This window comes from Phytophthora infestans, genomic scaffold, assembly GCF_000142945.1.
Source record: "Phytophthora infestans T30-4 supercont1.38 genomic scaffold, whole genome shotgun sequence".
NCBI lineage: Eukaryota > Oomycota > Peronosporomycetes > Peronosporales > Peronosporaceae > Phytophthora > Phytophthora infestans.
Genome location: NW_003303721.1, coordinates 518,344 through 538,113, shown reverse-complemented (window position 1 = coordinate 538,113; position 19,770 = coordinate 518,344). Strand labels below are relative to the sequence as shown.

Here is a 19,770-nt window from a genome sequence, read left to right as displayed (position 1 = left end):
CGGAGTGGAGAGTGCGTGGGGGTGAGCTTGGACGCAGTCCAGCTCGTATTTTATCAGCTGAGGACAGGCGTAGAGGGTTAAGTGGAGTGGGTGGTGCTTTCGGACGAGGTGAGATTGATACTGAGGACACTCTCGGAGTAGATTTAAGCTCGTTTGAGCGTTTTATGGGCGATTGGACCCTCGGAAGCTCGGAAACTCGACCTGGAGGGGGTAACTCAGGAGGTGATTGCGTTCTCGATCGAGGTTGGATGCTCTTGAGTCGTGTTCGACGCCTTGCAAAAGGGTCTAAAATGGCTCGCTCCTTCCACTTATTGGATGACGATGGCGACCAGTCTTCATTGGTACCTTCATCTGGAGGAATTATCTTCCAGGGACGGATGAACTGACCTCGTAGAGGCGATCGACGTAGTGGGGTTCTGTGTTCTTGCTGGTTTGGTTCACTCCCACTCCCACTGCTCGTCGCCTCGTCCTCTTCATCTGCTCGACAGGTCACTTTCATCATATCAGTATGTTGACCCGGATTAGGGTCATAAGGCACAGACTCGGCCTGTTGGTTTTCAGTTGGTTGGTGATCTTCTGGCACTTCGTTTTCGTGGTCTTTTTGGTTTTCCTCGACGTTGGGATCGTTAGTAGAGAGTTGCTTCAGTTGCATGAAGTAGGGTCGAGGTTTCCTCCATCCTACAGGTTGCGAAACACTCGGAAGTGCTTCTACCTGGATGTGCTCCTCACGACTATCACGACGTTTCTGTAAGGACTGGTTGGTGCCAGCCCACGGCGGGAGCGAAGGCAGAGGAGGAGTGGCACGCTTATCCTGTATGTTCAGGGTTAAGCCATTCGTCCGTAGTGACCCTACCATCGCGTGGCCTGCTAGACTTAAGTCCCCAAGCTGCTGATGCAGTTGACGTAGTGAGCTTCGGCTGTCCATAACGTGTGCGTTAGGCATCTCAAGTGCTGAAGCGCGCTTAGTAACTCACGACAGATCTCGTTCTTCGACGAGTCTTGCGTGGAAATAAAGCGTCGTTTCAACCGCTCACTTGATCTTATTATGGTGGCCGTTCGCTGACTCAACGTCAAAGATCATTTCTAAAGCGTCAAGCGGTGGGCATGGCGTTAATGCAGCATAACAATGCCAAGTTCGACTTAAGTGTTCCGATGAAGAAGGAATCAGAGCCTGAAGATCAAGCGGAAGAGCGCGAAGATAACGACGATGACAAACAGGTACCAATGATTTCGAAGCAACCTGTTGTCGTCTCAGCGCTGTCCGAGGAGACAATGGCCTCATTATCCCACATATTTGAGACTTTGTATCTGGAACACCCGCTTCAAGTATCGAAGAAAGCTTCGCGAGAGGAACGTCGCGACCGCGAGTTTATCTCCATGAGTCTCGTGTACGGCGAGATCGCCTTCGAGCCGTTCAAAGTCGTGCTGGACGTGCTGAAACGATGGCACCACGTGTTGAACAAACCTGGAGGTAGTTTCCTGGATATTGGGTCGGGAAGTGGTAAAGCAGTCTTCGCTGCAGCTTTATTGCACGATTTTGACGCTTGCTACGGCATTGAAGTGCTGGAAGGTCTTCACTGCATTTCCCAAGAGGTTTTGCAACGCTGGGAGAAAATTATCAAGCCGAATTTCGCGCTGTCTATGCAGAAGAAGCGAACGAGAATTTCGTTCACTCAAGGAGACGCACTCGCTGCGGACTGGCCGGCCAATGTGGATCTGGTTTTCCTCAACTCGACGTGCTTTGGCGAACGGTTAATGTACGCGTTCGCGAGGAAGCTCGCACTAAGTTGCAAGCCCGGAGCGATTGTCATCACGGCAACACACAAATTGCCAGATACGCAAAACTTCTCAGTTTTGAGGCAACTGACTGTCACCCAGGAAGCTTGGGGTGACGCCACTTGGTATTTGCATCGGAAGAAATGATATACTTCCTCCAAATGATATACTTCGAAGTACTTCAAGTAAGTTGAAAGAATGCATACGACTGTTTATAGGTCCCAAACTTTAGTAACGGGGTACAGTAGCTGTGTCGGGTTGCTCCTCCCCCTGCACAAATTCTGCTGGAAGCGATAGCTCCGTCCATCAGAACCGTTTGTGACTTTGTACTTATGAAAGCGCCATCGCGGTTGTTCTGCAGATGCAGGAATAAAATGAAAATGGTCTATTTGCGAGGAAATTCGCAATTCAGGAGAAAACTATTTCTAATTACGCCACCGAACCGCCAACGGACTTCTATATCGAAGCGTGGTTGACGAAGTGGCTTGATGTGCTCAAGCAAACATCACGGATCGACGAAAGCCAAGACACAGTGCTCTATTCTCATTCAAGCAGCATTCCATTTAACAGAGCTTTGGCCAATACAAAAACATGTTGTTATCATTCTTTCTGGAATTACGACATTCGTCAATTTTTTAATTCTGATTTTGGAAATGCTCGAAGAATTTGAACTTGTCGTTAGATTCAATCAAATATGTCCAACCGCCACAGCACCAATTGAGCGATAAATTGCTGACATGGGAGCTGCTAAAAATGGTCGGTTTAGATCAACAACCCAGAAGTGGCAAAAAATAAAGCTGCAAACATTTGCTAACAGGGGTCTAATATACGGCAATGAACAAACTCGCCGACGCCCGTTGTCCCGTATCTACGTGGCTCATACTGTGCCGCAGTGGCGACTTAATTGTTGTTTTGTATGCGTCCACAGGTGGGGCATTTTAACGACTCGTTGAGTTTCGGCACGATGCACTCGTCGTGGAATTGGTGGCCGCAACTCAGCGTCGTCAAGTAGTACGTCGCAGCTCGTCGTCGACTGGCACTTCGTCGAGAGCCACTGAAGCTATTGGCACTCTTCTGGTTCCCCAGCCATGGAGGAGTGAAGACGCCACTGTTCGATCCCGTGCTGTTGATGGACCTGTTACTGTCGTTATCTGAAAGCGACAAACTCGAGCCTGTAAGACCCGACGAACTGCCGTTGCCATTGGCGACACCACACAACAGGGAGCCGCAAATCCCACAGTCGCCAGAATTCAGATCGTTCACAATGTCGTCGTCCGCCATGGACCCACGGATCGAATTGGTGAGCGACGACTGTCTGCTGAACTGTCGCTCGGGTTCTCGATGAAGCAGCTGCAACTTGTGGGGCGACTCGGGCGCTTCCCAGTGGGAGCTGTAGCCTTCACTCCTCCTCATCGTGTCTTGTATATCCGACTTAATGGGGTTTTCTAGTCCGTATTGCTGCAATGCATCGCCGTAAATGAACTCGACCAGTTCGTCTGCGAACACTGTCATAACCACGGAGCAACTGAAATTCTTATGGTCTGTTAGGAACCCGTACAGTGCCGCGAAGAACCTCTCGAGTGTTTGTTTGCGCTGCTCGACCACGCGAGAGCTAGAGAAGGTGAAGACGATCTTCTTGGGGAAATAACTCTTTAGAAATCCATACAACCATGGACAATCGGCGTCGCAGAAATGGCCGTGCTGGAGTTTCTTGAGCAATCGCTGTTGCAACTTGCGGCATTCGTCGAAGGACCTTGCCAGACGCCAGGCCACGTTGAGCTCCTGATGCCGCACCGTCATGACGTATCGCACGTCGGTATGTTTCTTTGTCACTGACATTTCGAGGGCCACTTGTTCCAGGTATTTAATGGCCGGTGGAACTTGTGCGTCCTCCATTTCATTCTCCATGCCGTTGCTCTTGCGGCCGCTCAAACGGAGGCTGCGGCCACTGCCACTGGGTCGGCTACTGGCTCCGATCATCGCTCCTTCAGTCAGAGAGCGCTTACGGGCGCTGGTACTGACGCGACGACGCTGACGATGGGCCAGTGCCATTGACAATTCCGGCGAGTACATCATGGGCGTGTGTGGGTGTTGATGACCACTCCAAAGCGAGGCACGTAATCTGCGTGACGGACGCAATGCGATGGGTCCACTCGCTGTAGCCGTTATGTTAGGCACGTGCTACAGCGAGGCTGGCAACTTTGTCTTGAACTCTCGCTCGCCGTGGCGTCCGCGGTCCTGTGAACGAAAACTGAGCGGCTGGTTTTCTGTGAGTCTGACACTGGAGGGATTGCGCAGGGAAGCATTTGGCGATGGGGGTATTGCAGCTGCGCTTTTGGCAACACGATGATATCGGAAAGGGTATGTATTGCTGCAGGAATTTAAAATTTTTTGTAAGGCAAAACTGTTCAAGTTAGAATGGCACGAGTTTGTAATTATTGGTTATAGGAGGTGTATGCGGGTTTTGGATCCCGGTTCTGTGGTAATAAGAGTAAACATACGGCAAGTTCGTCGGTTCGTGTAGATAAGAGAGAGGAATGTATAATTGATTAAAGGTCTTCAGCACAAAAAATGAATTCCAACTCGAGGAAACGACATGTACCGTAGCTGGGTTGGCAACGGCGGGTTTTCGAATTTGTCACCAGTCCAATTCCCGGCTACCAAAGTGGGAATTTCTGGGCCAACGGTATTCACCGATTCGGTACCGATAACCTGCTTTCTTTCATCAAGACAAACCATCTCTACTTCGCAGCATCTATGCGACTACTGCCAAGGTACCGGTACAAAAAGTTCAATTCCCATTCAATTCCCACTTAATTCCCAGCAGGTCCTTCCCTGGAAATATGCCATCCCTGACCGTAGCCCTCAACCAGCGCTGGGATGGACGTAAAGGCAACCACAACAGGAATTAGAGACTGTAGTTTTTGAAGCTATCCGAGGTTATAAGTTTACAAAACGTTGCTCTAAAAATAGACTCCTTGGTGCCCTCATAACTCCACTGGAGTTTTGTATTGGAGCTTCTCAATAATATCCACACGGAAATCTTTTTTTTTTGCTAATCCGGATTTTGCTTAGATATTCCTTACTCCAACTCCAGAAACTACAGTTCTCTATTAGACAGGTTTCGCCTCTAATCGAGCGTTGTCGGACCGTAATGCAGTCCGATGGATTGAGTGGTGTGTGATCGACCAGATTCTGTGAGCGTCCTCTTGTCAGAACGAGCGCCAAGATGGAGTCGATTTTGGCTGCAGCTCTGAGTATATCGAACATGTGATAAGTTATGGCTGGTAGACGAGCCGTGGGCAGGGGTTCCGAAAATGTTATTTTTATTAAATATATTTTTTATTTTGCAGTAAAATATTTTATTTTCGAGCTCCCATTTCAAAATCGAATAATTTATTCTGCGGTCTCTCCAGGCAATAACCTTTAACCGGGCTGATGAAGCCCTACAGACCAGCGGTCCAGCTAAACCGCAATCTACGATCGATCTGCCGCGCTCTTGTCCTCTCATTTTGATGGTTGGTCGCTGAACTGAGCCTACTGGAACGCTGCCACAGTCCGGAAGGTTGTGCGTGGTGAGGCTCCCACCAACTAGACGAGTATCAGACCACTGTATATTGCATGCAATAACACCAATAATTTTTGCACCCGTGGTGCTCCAAGCACTTAAAATTAATTTTATTGCTGTTTTGCCAGTCTCAATAAAAATAGCATTTTCGGAACCTCTGCCCGTGGGGGTCACTTAATAGAGGCATTCAGAAGCACCGTTATTTTAAAAATTCGGTATTGAAAACCACGTAGTGTGGTCCACGCTGAAATTTCCAGCGCAACGTACGTGTTTTTGGCTTCCGTCGAGCGGTAGCTGAGGGCTCTCTTACCGTCCTTCAGATTCCAAAGCAACGCAGACGACCGCGCTGCAGATCCTGCCAATGCGAGGCAAGTGCTCGTTCTCAGACTGCGCTTTCACGGAAGAGGACGACGTAGACGTCACCAAGTGTTCATCCTGCTCTAAGAAGGTCCATCATATATGCTCTAACGCCATCTACGAAGGAGATCTCTCCGTGCGAGTGTGCTCGCACAACTGCGTGATTGCCCTTGGCTTGCCGACGCAGTCGCGCACTTTGTGGACTTCTTCTGCTGCTTCTACGAGTGATAATCAACTCACTGGCGGCGCTAGAGCGCATGGAAAGACCCCACGGAAGAGTAGCAAGGGTAAAAAGAAGACCAGCGCTCCCAACAGCAACAAGAAGGAGTCCAAGCAGGCGAAAAAGTTTCATTTTACGACTGGAGATGACTTGGCATTGCTTAGGGAGATTTTGAGCGTCCAGCCTTATGCCGCAAAGCACGGATCCGTCACGGCTCGTTACCAAGACGTGGCAGACAATTTTAACGAGCATTTGGGCGAGGAGTTGAGCTTGAGAACTATCAAAGAACGTTTTTTTCTTCTCCTCAAGGATTTCAAAACGACAGACAATCAATATCGGAGGAAGTCGGGGGTGGCGGAGGAGTACACCGAGCATAAACAACTACTTCAAGACATCAATGATGCTATGCGTGATCTTCAAGATGAAAAAACGAAAAAGAAGAAAGCAGTTCAAGATAAGTCGGATCGGCTTGAATCCGCAGGTGAAAGGCTTCGACACCAAGCTATAAACCGCCGTTGCCAGCGAGCCCAGACAATGCAAGATGAACGCAGTGACTGTGAGGAGAGTGCGGATGAATCATCGTTAGATGAAGAAGAATCAGTTAATCGGTCTTCGACAGACTCTACTAAATCTGGTGGTGGTGTCACAACTGCTCAAGTCAACGCAGCAACAGTCAAGTTCATTGAGAGACAGCGCAAGCGCCATAAGGATGAACACGAGTTGCTGCAACAAGAGCTCGCTTTTAAGCGAGTAAAGGCGGAGAATGAAGAGCAGCGATGGAAGAAAGAGTTTGATTTCCGCAAAGCTGAAGCTGATAGGAGTGATAAAAAATGGAGTGAAGAGGTTGCGCTACGGCGAGCTGACATGGAGCTACGTAAAGAAGAGCTTGCTCTTCTGAAACTTCAACTTGATGCCCAGAAGACCTCCGGGGATATCATTACGCAAACGCTGGTGTAAGGCCGCAGCTTTTTTACGTGGATCTATTGCTGTGATCCTGGTCATTACTAGTTGGATTTCCTTACGCGTGGAGTAACTACTGGTCTGCATTTTGATAAGAGCAAAAATACTCGTCGAATGTTGGTGGCTTGCACGAAAAATACTTTGAGTTGTTGTTTCCTCCTCGAGCAATTGTGATGCAGTTTGTGAATAGAACTCCGAGCTTGTAGAGGGTGGCGGTTGGTGTTGTGGCAATTTGCTGATGGCGCTTGAAGTCGAGGAACGAAAAGTATTTGGTTACTTCTCCATATGACCACTCAACCGACACTCTAATAGCGCTCATCGCCTTATTCAGTTCGTGTTGGGGGACGTCAACACGGCAGCCTTTAAACGGACAGCAGAACACGTTTGTACATCCGTACGCTGGGTCACCATAGATCAGCTTGTTGTGGAAATTCGAGTTCTTCTCGAGTACATCCTTGAATCCGCTCTCGTTCAACATGAACAAATCATGGCGACGGCCATCAACGGGACCAAAAAGATGCAAAATAAGTCCATCCGGGGTGACAACAGTCTGGAACTTGAGTGCGTGAACTCTCTTGCGACCATTGTACATAGCTTGTTGACCTTTGCTCGGCCGACAAATTGGGCGAATAGTGCCGTCAATAAAGCCCCAAACACCTTCGATCCCCAATGGCTCCTTGGCAGATATCGCCGCACAGTATCGATCCAAGTTGCTGATAATTCGCTCTTCGTCCCAGTAGATCATATTTCCTAAATTCTTGTCGATGAACTCGACAACAAAGTAGAAAATGTGGCACAAGGCTGACGGGGCCCTGCCAAACATTCCAGCCATATCCAGCCAGCGCTGTGAATATGCCAGACGGCGTAAGCAAACGGTCAGCGCCTCGAGGGAGTTAGTGCGTACTCCCTCCCGTGTACGAATGATATTTGGAAGCTTCAGATGGCGCGCAAGTAGATGTAGTTCCCCCACAGTGAAGCGAAACTGGTCTTTCGCTTCCTTGTCAGACATTGCAAGGATGTTCAGGCGAAACTCAGGGACAAGGATGCGCTCTCGGTACGGCAGGGACGCTGGTCGCATCAACCAGAGTAGCAAAACTTCATCGTCGTCGTCAGCAGACCGAGGCCTCTTCATTAGCTTGAGTGCCTTAGTTCGGGTATCAACGTTGAAGTTGCTATTGTGAGTTGAACATTCACTCTGGCTAGATACGTGAACATTCACTCTGGCTAGATACGTGTTTCTATTACGTGTTTTTACTTGAACGGTAGTTCTGAAGCAGCAATACTATTTTCAAAACACGTAGCAAAACGCGGTATCGACGCTACGGGTTTTTAGCTACGTGATTTCATTGAACGGTGCTTCTGAATGCCTCTAATATCGTCATTTCGTTGCCCAACCGGCAGAACGAAGCCCCAGCTACGACGAGAGCAGTCAAGGCCTCAGAAGATGTTTTGTACTTCTTGCGTTCTGTTCACCGAGAGATAAGGAGGACATGGGAGCTCAAAGCTTGTTTGACCTCATCGCGAACACCTTCGCCACTTTCAATAGGCATGGGACACTGGACTCTTTCTGATTGGAGACAGTTTCTCCGTCAACCAGGCGTTCGGCCGAAAAATTGAGAGCTCTTCCTACTATTAATGCGCTAGTTACCGACTTTTGCTTGATGTCCACGACGTTTGGCCAACGCAGATACCCTATTGGATCATCTCAGTACCATCAGCTTGATGATCAAGTGCTGACCAGCCTTCATAAATTCCCAGGCTCGCGCAATGTGACTCGTTGGTCAAGCGATTAGTGTAATGAGCGCTACGACAAGGGGCGGCGTGCCTTACGGGGCATGGTCCATATCATTACTCCCTAGCATGACATTGGGCGCGTTTGCTGTAAGAGTAGGAATCAAGTCGAGCGCAAGAGTTGCTCAAGATGCTCTTCATCTTTCGAAAAGCTATCCGCAGGGCAACTTTGACGCTCTTAGGCGTACAACCCTCGTGTTGACGGGGTAGCGACTTAGTGTCCTGTTATGAAGGGGATACTGGCACCGGACGCAGCAGTGTGAGCTGTCCCGCACTGGTCTGGATAACAAAGGTAATGGCTGGGGAGCGCTTCATAGCCCGCGAGCAGGAAGCTCGCGATGGCTTCAAGTGGGATGACGCGTTTCTTTTAGGGACCAGCTTAGCAAAAGGCGACCCTGGCACACACGAAGAATATACCAGTAATATGGGTGCTTTCTACATCATATGAGTGATAAACGTATTTCTATTACGCGAATATGTACACCGTTATGCGCAACAGCATAGCGTGATTGCACTCGAAGTGTAGCCGTTCCTTGCTTACAATCATTATTCGTGGGATGTCAGTAGTGCAGGCGCAAAATGGGTAGCTATATCATCATTTTTTAATTTTTAATCGAAGATGTTTTGGTAAGGCTAGTACATGCACAATTTCAAATTGACAAATCTGGTGTACAGGGACCGGTTGCTACTGAAACCAGTAAAAGTGAAATCTAACCTTGAACTCCCTGATACTACAGGCGCAACCGACAGATTCAAAAATCGATGCAGGGTCGAGTCAAAGCAAAACGAAAAATGACGACTAAGCCAACACAAGTGCATTTCATGCTGGAGAAGGTCTACTACGCCGATGTCAATGGTAGCACTGACGATGGTACGCCCCACGAGGGAATAGTTTTGTAACAAACAGACCTTTGCCAATGTATGGCTCACAATTAGTTAGTACGGATTAGCCCCTTGGCGTGCAATTGCTGAAGCAGCAGGCGAAAAGGTGAGCGTTCACCTATGACCACAACGCTTCGATGTTATTCATGTATCTTGACCATTGATCGTCGAAATATATGTGCATACAGAAAGCATTGTCAGCCAAAAAACGATTGTGCGTGCTCCTTTATGCTAATGGACTCAATTATCTCCCGTTTAGCACCACCTTATCAAGGTCGTTTTATAAGATGGGCAAAGCAATGGACGTACACTATCCATGGATGACGAAGAGCTAGAATACGCCGCGCGCGCATTGACCGGCATTATCGGTCACAATTGCTTCGATATTTACTCAATCTTTGTCTCGATCTCGTGCATCACTTTTTCCATTTGATCGGCAATTGCGACAGTCGTGGGACCCCGTTACAACAGTTCCAAAACGTGCAAACATACATCCAAGCAAATGCAACTTAGCCACATTCATCCACACATCCGATAAAAAAATCAATCGACCACCACTGAATGCCAATCGGTTGTTGAGTGCCTGAACTTGAGATTCTTTCTCGACTTTGCTATACTTATCAGAATTCGCCCCATCGCTTTTCGCTTCGGAAGTACCCGTGCACAGGCCCTGTAAAAAAAGCCTGCGGGCTAATTGTTTCTCGTCAAAACGATCCAATAGGCAATTATCTGCCTGAAACTGGATGAGCAGCCGCTCAAACGCATCGTGATCTTCCTTACTGAACACTGGGCTTAAGTATTGACAAATGCATCAACTTCGTTTGGCTGAATTCGTTGAGGAAACGTCCTCCATAGATGACCTAGATATATACCTTGATACTACGGAGCTTGTAGACGGATTCACTCTGCTCAGTTGCAAGAAGTGATTTAGAGTCCTTGGCTGAACTGGTTGGGGCGAGACTTGGCCACGCGCTGTTGCCTCTTTGCTGAAATGGCACCTTTTAAGATGACTGGTATAGCTGGTGTCACGTCCCATAACGACCTTAAGCTCCGGTGGGTTTTCATTTCAAGTGGTGTCGCTGTAAGCAGCTAGGCAGTGCTGACACACAACCAGCGGTCGGCCGCCTTTTTTAGGCAGACCCATGTCAGCGAACAGCTTTCTCTTGTAACCTTGGTCGCGCCAGGACTGAGCAGGAACTTCCCGATCGTGAGATCGGCGGATCAGATATGATAACTTACAATTATGCAAATAAAATAAATAAATAATAATGCGGAGCATTACGCTTTAAAATAGAATATTACTGTAGCTAGTTTACAGAGAACAAGTAAGCTTTCGCTTATTATAATATTTTATGAAATATTTATATATATATAGTGGACGTGATGGCGACCAAGCTCCGCGACCGTACTCCACAGCGATGCCGCCTGGTTCTCGTTAAGCGCGTGTATCTGTCAGCAACACCAACAAACCCTTTCTAAAACCGACAAGCTGTCGGCACGAAGAAAGTTGATCGTCGCGCCCGAATCCAGCAGCGCACAGAGAAGCCGCGTCGCTCCTTCAACATGGAGACCGAGCACTGTTAATATCAATCTCGAGTCACTGCAGGAGGTGGTGGCAAACAGCTGTGATGGAGGCATAGAAGGGCTAGTAGGGCCAAAAAACCATAACCCCTTTCTCAACCAGAAGGGCGATTCGATCCTAACGTAGACGTCATTCTCTGAGATTCTTGGAGCGCGGCACACCTTCGCATTATCAAAATGATCAACAAGAATGTCGCTCGCCTTGAATTACCCCAAACCATGCGTCGTCTACACGACTCATTCAACGTTGACGCTCTCCGACACTACGTGTCGTCTCCGGACCGATTTGCGGATCGTCCGCTTCCCAAGGTGTCGCATGTGCATTTTGCGGCTGGAAATGAAGACGAGGGACTCCACATTCCAGAAGTGCTACTAAAACGAACGTATTCGAAGCCGCCAATCAGAGTTTCTGGTCAAGTGGAAGGATCTGGACGAAGACGAGAGCACTTGGGAGCGTGAACGAGACATTAAACATGTCATGCATTGGAGCGCACTTCTGCGCAGCTTTCGCGAGTCTCAGCGTCAAGTCCGCCGTGGGAGGATGTAAGGATTGCACACGCAACCTTGCGTCTGCCCTGCTTGCCTGCAGCAAGCGAATCTACTTTGTGTGAACGAATACCTCCGTCCGAACGGAGCTACTGGGTGCTACCTGTATGACCGCGAATCTGATGGAGAAGGCGCGTGATTATTCTCCCTACTACTCTTCAAGATTCAAGATCGTCCTGTGGTGTGCTAGTTATATCAAAGAAGTAGCGTATGAGGCCCAAGATTCAGTGGCGGACTCTGTCGCGAGATGTCCAGGCTGCCCGCAGCGGGACCGTCCGTTGAACGGGAGTCGCCCGAGCGAGGGTATCGAGTGAATGACGCCGCACTACGAAGTCCACCGTAATGACGAATGGAGTCTATCTCCATCGGTTTTGGCTCAGGCGTCGGAGGCTGAGCAGCCTCGACTTTTTGCGACGCCTCCACAATGTAGACTTCGTGTAGCGAAGACCTCTTTCGCGGTAGACAGAGTATTTCTCATCAAGTAGAGACTCTGGTGCTCAGCTTTCATGTTGGAAACAAATACGTAGACTTATGTCGCCATGTCCACTGGCTGCAACGTGATGCACAAAATAAGAATGTCGTGCTGGCTAAATGTACAAGGTCATGGATATGCGTCCCTGCCCAGCTTCAAGAAGGCGGACCGTTGGGCACTCTCGTTTTGAGGCAGCCATCGAACGCGAGCCACAAGCTGGCTTTCATCTTCTACATACCGGTAATCGGGAAGCAGGCGGCGTCGGTAACCAGTTTGCCGAGCACCCAATTCTTGCCTTCCCTGACAGATTTGATAGAAGAAAGCGAGGGCGCGACTCGGTAGACAGCTGACGATCTTTAGGGCATTGCCCACCGCACCGAATCACAGGTTCAAACGAAGACTATCATCGACCTCACCACGGTGGCTTAAAAGTCGTACTTGACCTTTTCGTTCTTGTTTCTGACCAGCGTTAGAGTCCGCACTCGCTGATGAAGACCAAGGAGATCACGTGCCGTGGACTCGTGGTCAACCATATGTTGCTGGTCTTCCGATCCGACGGTTAACAATGTCTCGATAACTCAATCGACGCCATGCGAGGGAGTTTGGCGGGCTCACGGGAAACACTAGGCAGGCCTGACGTGTCCCTCAGGGACGTGTCACTCGTCTTTATCGTTGAGCGGATTTCAAAGTGCTACCAAGTGTAGCGGGCTAAGACCTTTACAAGCATACACTAGCAAACTGGTAAGCAGTAGGCAAATTGAACTTTTAGTAAGAACCGCAAGACGGTGTCGACAATCGGACCCCGTCGTAACCAATAGATCTTATACTGGAATCTGATTTTCCACCGTGGTGACACGGCGGCAGTTGTGTGGCGGAGTCCAGTCATACAGTCCACTCACTCACACACGTAGTAGCTGATGAAAGGAGCACGACTAACGGACCCGCAGTGGAATTGCGCTAAAAGCGCAACGGAAAGGAAGCTATACTTGATTCAGCACAGATCTGATGATATCAACTCACGGCTCTGATTGAAGGTATTAGTATGGCCGGTTGAAAAGGGGTGGCGAGCTGGCAGTCAAAGTGGTCATGGAAGTAGTTCACTGCATTCGATAAATTGAAATCTATGTTCACAACAATAAATTAAACAAAAGTGTTGATTCCACTACATAATAAACTCTTCAGTTTACATTTTGTGGTACATTTAATGAAGTAAATTTATATCTATATTATCCTAGGATAACGTTAAACTTTTAGAATAAATTGTTTGGGACCAAGCGTAATGTAATACATAACGCTTGGTCCTAAGCAATTTATTCAATAATGCTAAGGCCGTGTTCGGTTTGCAGGGGCAAATCCAGCTTGTTCGAAAATAAGCTAGAGCTGTGGAACAGTCGTTTTGTTAAGTAAAATAAAGATAAAATAAGTGATCGTGTTCCATCAGAAAAAGGCTGGATTTGAAGGCACAAAGCAGGACGATTCAAAATTCAACCCAGAGCTAAATTTTGAAACCAGTCGTTTGGAGCTATCCTGCTGGATGTCATTTTTTGTGTTTCTTAGCGGAATAAAGCTGGTTGAGACATTCCAGCTCTTTAATACCAATTACAGCTGGTTTTAGCTTAAATCGAACACGGCCTAAATGTTTTTGCTATTAAATACCTTTTCTGTATTGCCAGATTAAATTTCATTAGCAACATACAGTACTGCACCCCGTTTTCGCGCCCTTGGAACTTTGATATACTTCCGGATGTAATGAGCCTAAATCCTAATGAACTTTAGTTTGTAAGCTAAAATCTCATTTATTTGCAAATTATATATGGTCCACCCCCGCGAAAACGGGGTGCAGTACTGTAATTCATGTCATTTCCCACCTGTTTGTTTTCTCGGCTTTTTTCACTCCTATATGCTTCATTAACTTACACTGCCCCACGAGGGCCTCATTGAATGCCTCTTAAGTTGAAAAATACACCAGCATAGAGACAGCACTGATGTCACCCCAGCTAAATAGTTTTGTGAGCTAATGACAAGAGCGTTTCGTTTGTAAATATAGCGCTACTATTAATAGCTATTATGTACATGTACAAGTAGTACTAGTGGAACCTTTTTGTGAGTATTTGCGGTGGCATGCATATTTTTTTTAACGTTAGAGAAACAACTACAGTTCTGTAGCTAGCAATAAAAAAATCTAAAACCTTTTGATGTATCATACGCGAACTGTTCCTATCCTGCATTGCTTGTACTGTAAGCTTAGAGCATGAACTTCTCAGGCCACGTAAGACATGATAGCTTCGATTCTAATTTATTTACAGCACGGGCTATCAGCTAACCATTATTGCTCAAACCTCACGTAATGACACATGCAACCAAGTAGGAAGATAAGCCCCCAACTCTGAACCAAGCGCAAGAACAAGCAGGTAACTCCAGCATATACAGTACCGGTACTCCACCTATCGTATTATAGCTGGCCGTTCGCCCCAACCGCGATCCCAGTCCACACTCACGACGTTAGGAGAATAGTAGCCACGTCTTCAAGTCGGATCACCCATACCAGATGATCCAGGCTGGACCGTTCGGCGTGACGCTGGATCCGATCCGGCGTCACGCAGAGCGCGATCACATACAGAGCAGTGGAAGCCACGATCGACAGAGCAGCCCCTCTACAATGAAGGCCACTGTCGTAAGCACATACACGACAAACATGCCTAGCTCCGTATCGCTACCATCCTGCGTCGGGCGGGTAGATAGCGGATCTGCAGTCACTCTCAGGGAACCCGAAAATATAATTTATATCAATTTCAAAGGACATCGAGAAATACATTACGCGCGGCAACCTAAGAGCTCATCAAATAAATAATTGGGGCAGGGACATTGCAAACGTAGATTATTAGTGAAATAAACTACAAAGCCTGGTCGAAGCCGCCTAAATGCAAGCATCCACGGTGGTGAAAGAAGAGAGTAGGTTTTGTTGGGGTGTCCTGGAAAGTTGCAGAATGAGCTAGAATATGCATTTCGGAGAAGTCGAGGGGCTCAAAACCGGCCATTAACTATTGGTCGTTGTTGTCCAGGAAAATCAATTTGTATCGTGGTACACCAACTTCGTAAATACATATTTTGCTGAAGCATTTTCGTAAATAAATTATTGAGAGAAACAATAAGCAATAATTGGCAATAAGTATATTTATCGGGTTCCCTGCTCACTCTAGTGCTACCACCTGATCTTCATTCTAATTTCTCATCTCTGTTAGAATCTGCACTTGATCCATAGGCCGAAGATTCACACTAGTTGAGTAAAAATGGAAAGTGAATATTTGCTGTTAGCTCTGCCTACTGCTCTGAGCTCCAACACTTACTTAAGCGGGCTTCACCGCTCAACATGTATGGGACCCGCATCTTGTTGCTTCTTGCAGTTTCACTATACTCCGTAGCGCCGTTAAGCTTAACTCAGATAGCCAGGTCTCGTTGTCGTCGTCTCCCAACATTTCCATGGCTGCAACACAATCTTCAGAAGGAATTGAAATTCCAACACGCCTCCCTCGAAGTCAGAACTTCGATCACTACGCTTCACCAATGCCAGCTCCGGCTAGTAGACATTTGAGACGCACTTTATCCAAAGGTTTCGTAAAGGTATCAGCCGGATTGTCTTCTCCCTTCACCTTATGCATCTCGATCACACCTTTCTTCACTTGTTCTCTGACATAATGCCATCTCAACTCAATGTGGCGAGTGCGCCGGCTATAGGTGGGATTTGTAGCCATAATATATGCTGGTTGATTGTCAATTCCAATGCGCAGTTCCACCATTTGTTGAGGAAGTATTTCTTGAAGTATGTTGCTCTCTGCAGCTGCTTCCATGGCTGCTTCACAAGCGGCCACATACTCTGCTTCAGCAGTGGACAATGCAACAATACACTGGCGTCTCGACTTCCACGACACAGCACCACCTGCCAAGGTAAACACGAATCCTGTAGTGCTCTTTCGAGTCTCTAGGTCATTGGCCCAGTCACTGTCACAATATCCTTCCAGGATAATGGTCTTGGATTCATTTGACTGTCGCTTATACATGATACCATAATCCACAGTGCCACTGAGATAGCGAAACACACGCTTCAATGCACCTACATGCTTGCCAGTTGGTTTAGCCACGAACCGACTGAGTTGACTCAACACGAACGCTAGGTCCGGTCTAGTGCTCGTTGCAAGATACATCAGCATGCCAATCGCCTCGCGATAGGGAAAACTAGTCTCTTCCTCATCTCCTTCACCACACGGTGCGAAGCGAGCGTTTACTTCCATCGGATTTTCTACTGCATGTGCTTCTCCATAACCAAATTTCTCCAGAGTCTCACGCGTATACTTGCTTTGCTTAATCGTCACATGATCACTAGTCTGGTTCACTTCAACACCAAGATACTGAGTCGAAAGTCCCTGGTCCTTGATTCCGTATTCCTTGTCCAAATCCATGAACAACTTCACCTTTCTCTGCTCGTCCTTGGTCGCCACCAAGATGCCATCTACGTAGACCAACACAAGCATAATCTTCTCATCATCGTGCTTGTAATACAAACACGGCTCGATCAATGAACGCTGAAAACCTCGCTTCATTAGCCACTGATTCAGCTCGGTATTCCACTCACGACCGGACTGTCTAAGTCCATACAGTGCCTTCATAACCACGTACATATGCCCCTCAACTTCACACGAAAATCCATCGATTGACTTCACATACTGTCGTATATCAAGTTGTGCATTCAGGTACGCCGTATTGATATCTCCACCATGCAGCTTCAGATTCAATGCTGCTGCCAATCCAAGCATCAATCGAAACGAAGACATTCGTGCCACCGGTGAGAATGTATCTCTGAAGTCGATTCCAGGTCGTTGATAGTTGCCCATTCCTACCAGTCTCGCCTTAAAGCGAATCACGTAGCCTTGATAGTCCGACTTGATATCATAAACCCATCTTGTCCTGATTGGTTTGGCCTCCTCTGGAACATCTTCAGCAGAAATCTCCATCAGAACTTCTTTCGCTCTCATTGAAGCCATCTCCTTCAAATCAGCTTCACGCCAAAAGTCTTTATACTTTGACCTCATGGCTTCCCTGTGATTTCTGGGGATCTGGATGTTATTAGCACGAATCGGTGCTCCATTCTGGCCCAATACTCGAGCCGTACTCTGCAATGCATTCACCACGTAGTCGTCCAGATAGTTGGGCCGTCGACGCTCGTGGTATTCGCGTAATCCTGTGCGAGTTCGTTTTGGCAGTGGTTTCTCAGCACACTCCTCCACCCGTCTTTCTTCTGACGGTGTTTCATCGCGATGATGTTTGCCAATCAACTCTCCACATACACTTGCAACCGTAACAATATCCTCATCATCATCGATTTCTGCAATGTATTCCAGTGCTTCTTCTTCTGCAATGTCTTCATTATCTACCATAGAACCACACACTCCAGCAGTTGAATCACTCCCATCATCGGATGCTTCTTCTCGTTCCTCAGATTCGTACTCTGGTGTGGTCTTTTCTTCAGGTAGTACGCTCACAATAATCTCACTGCGCAGATCACTATTACCAGGAGTTGTTTCTTCACATTGTATCGGAACTTCATCAGTCGCACGATCTGCAGGCTTAATACCAGTCACCGTTTGTCCACTCGCTACAGTTGGTTCACTCGGCAAGGCAACCGTGACGCCTTCAACAGTCGCAACACTTCCGACCTCAGGAGCTGCAACTTCAGGAGCTGCTGTAGTTCCTCCACTCGCAACACTTCCGACGTCAGGAGCGATAGTAACTCCACCACGTTCTGTGTCAGCAGGAGCTTCATATTCCTCGCCTCCCTCGAGATCGACGGTCTCCATGACTACGGTCTCGACACTTACTGAAGCGACGGTAACATCACTCTCGAGCTGAACTGTAGACTCATAGAGAGTAGAGTCCCTCTCACACTTTTCTTCAGCTGTACTCAACTGCTCAAAGTGTAATAATTCCAAGTCTGCTTCATCTACTGATGCTTCATGTCTGTCACGATACATTACGTCTTCAGTGACTCCTAGATCTGCTACAAACTTGGCTGTCCGGTTATCTGGAAAATAGACTTTACACCCAACGACATCTTCAGCATAACCAAGAACAAAACCCAGTCGAGCATTATCGTGATATTTCTTCCTTCCAGGTGTCACTGGGACGTGAACGTGTGCGAGTGCCCCGAATTTCCGAATATGATGCAAGTCAGGCTGTACGCCGAACATCATTTGGTACGGGATACCTTCTGTGCCTTTGTTGTACACGCGGTTCTTAGCATACACCGCGTTCTTCAACGCTTCTGGCCACAGACTAATCGGAAATCCAGCCTCATGCATAGACGCCTTCATCATCTCCACGAGAGACTAATGAGTTCGTTCACACAGATTCAGTTGTGAGCTCTTCGGGCCAACTTTTACGTGTTCAACTCCATTTGCACTGTACCAATTCGTCATCGCATCATTTACGAATTCACCTCCTTTATCAGTCCACACTTGACGAACTCTGTACTTGACTCGTTCTGCTCCAGATAATTGTCGACCAGCTTGACGTTCAGACCAAAACACATACTCTTTAATATGTCGGTTTACAACTTCACTCGACTTGCTAGTCAACAAGTGGATTGTCACGAATCTCGAGTATTCGTCTATAATGACAAGTACTGCTTCATATCGAGTTCCATTCTTCTTGCTAGGAATTAGCAGATCCGCATATACAACTTGGTTCGGTGCCTTCAGCTTCCGGTCAAGCTTCTTCCGATGCTTCATTTTCTTCTGCTTACCCACATGGCATGCATCACAGACACCCAATTATCTCTGTTTCAGCATCATTCCTCGCACAAGACCCTTATCTACCATAGTCTTCAGGTACTGTGGACACGTATGTCCCAACCTCTCATGCCAGACCTTTAACGATCCAACACCGTCCATTGCCGTAAAATTACACAGCAATCCTGTTGGACTTCGAGTATAATCACCAGTTGCAGGATGAATCACCTCAAATCCCCATGTTCCTTCACGTGGCTGAGCAGCGATAATGGTCCTATCCTCCTGTTGTACACGATAAGTTCGGTCTTGGCGAATATAATCGACCTCAAAACCTTGTTCCTCAGCTAATCCAACAGATAGGATACCTTGCGTAGCTCCAGGCACATAGAAGACATCGTTTACAGTGACTCCTACTGGTTCTCCATCCACCACAGTAATAATTTCCACAGTGCCTACTCCAGCTATTCTCGACGCCAGATCTGGTGTCACACCATGTACATGCTGAGATTGACTCGAATCCTCGGTAAAATTCACGCAATACCACGGATTTTCAGTGATGTGAACATTCGACGCCGTGTCAAAATACCACCAACCACTGCTTGTGTCGATCTCTCCTTCCTCATGATCTAGACCGTTAGTCCACCAAGCAACAGGTGTACGTCTCCGGTCTGGATCGAATCCTTCATCCTCCTCAGAGCTGCTGTGAACATTTTCACCACTCTCAGAAGATATTCTTGCGTCCAAAGATAAGGCACCAAGATCTTTAGTCATCACTCTTAGCGATTTACTATCACTATCTGTGTCCACTGAAACATCTTGCCGTACACGAACAGCC

At 47.5% G+C, this 19,770-nt stretch overlaps 2 protein-coding genes across 2 annotated transcripts; one reads left to right on the top strand and one right to left on the bottom strand.

The window, feature by feature from the left end:
- Positions 1 to 1,272: 1,272 nt before the first annotated feature.
- PITG_15041 (uncharacterized protein) lies at positions 1,273 to 1,923 on the top strand (the record flags this gene model as incomplete). The annotated part of the gene is made up of 1 exon (XM_002898171.1): positions 1,273 to 1,923. The coding sequence occupies one exon, from the start codon at positions 1,273 to 1,275 to the stop codon at positions 1,921 to 1,923; it is 651 nt and encodes a 216-aa protein (XP_002898217.1).
- A 753-nt stretch (positions 1,924 to 2,676) lies between these two features.
- Positions 2,677 to 3,852, bottom strand: PITG_15040 (uncharacterized protein; the record flags this gene model as incomplete). The annotated part of the gene is made up of 2 exons (XM_002898170.1): positions 2,677 to 2,899; positions 2,963 to 3,852. The coding sequence occupies 2 exons, from the start codon at positions 3,850 to 3,852 to the stop codon at positions 2,677 to 2,679; spliced, it is 1,113 nt and encodes a 370-aa protein (XP_002898216.1).
- Between the last annotated feature and the right edge of the window lie 15,918 nt (positions 3,853 to 19,770).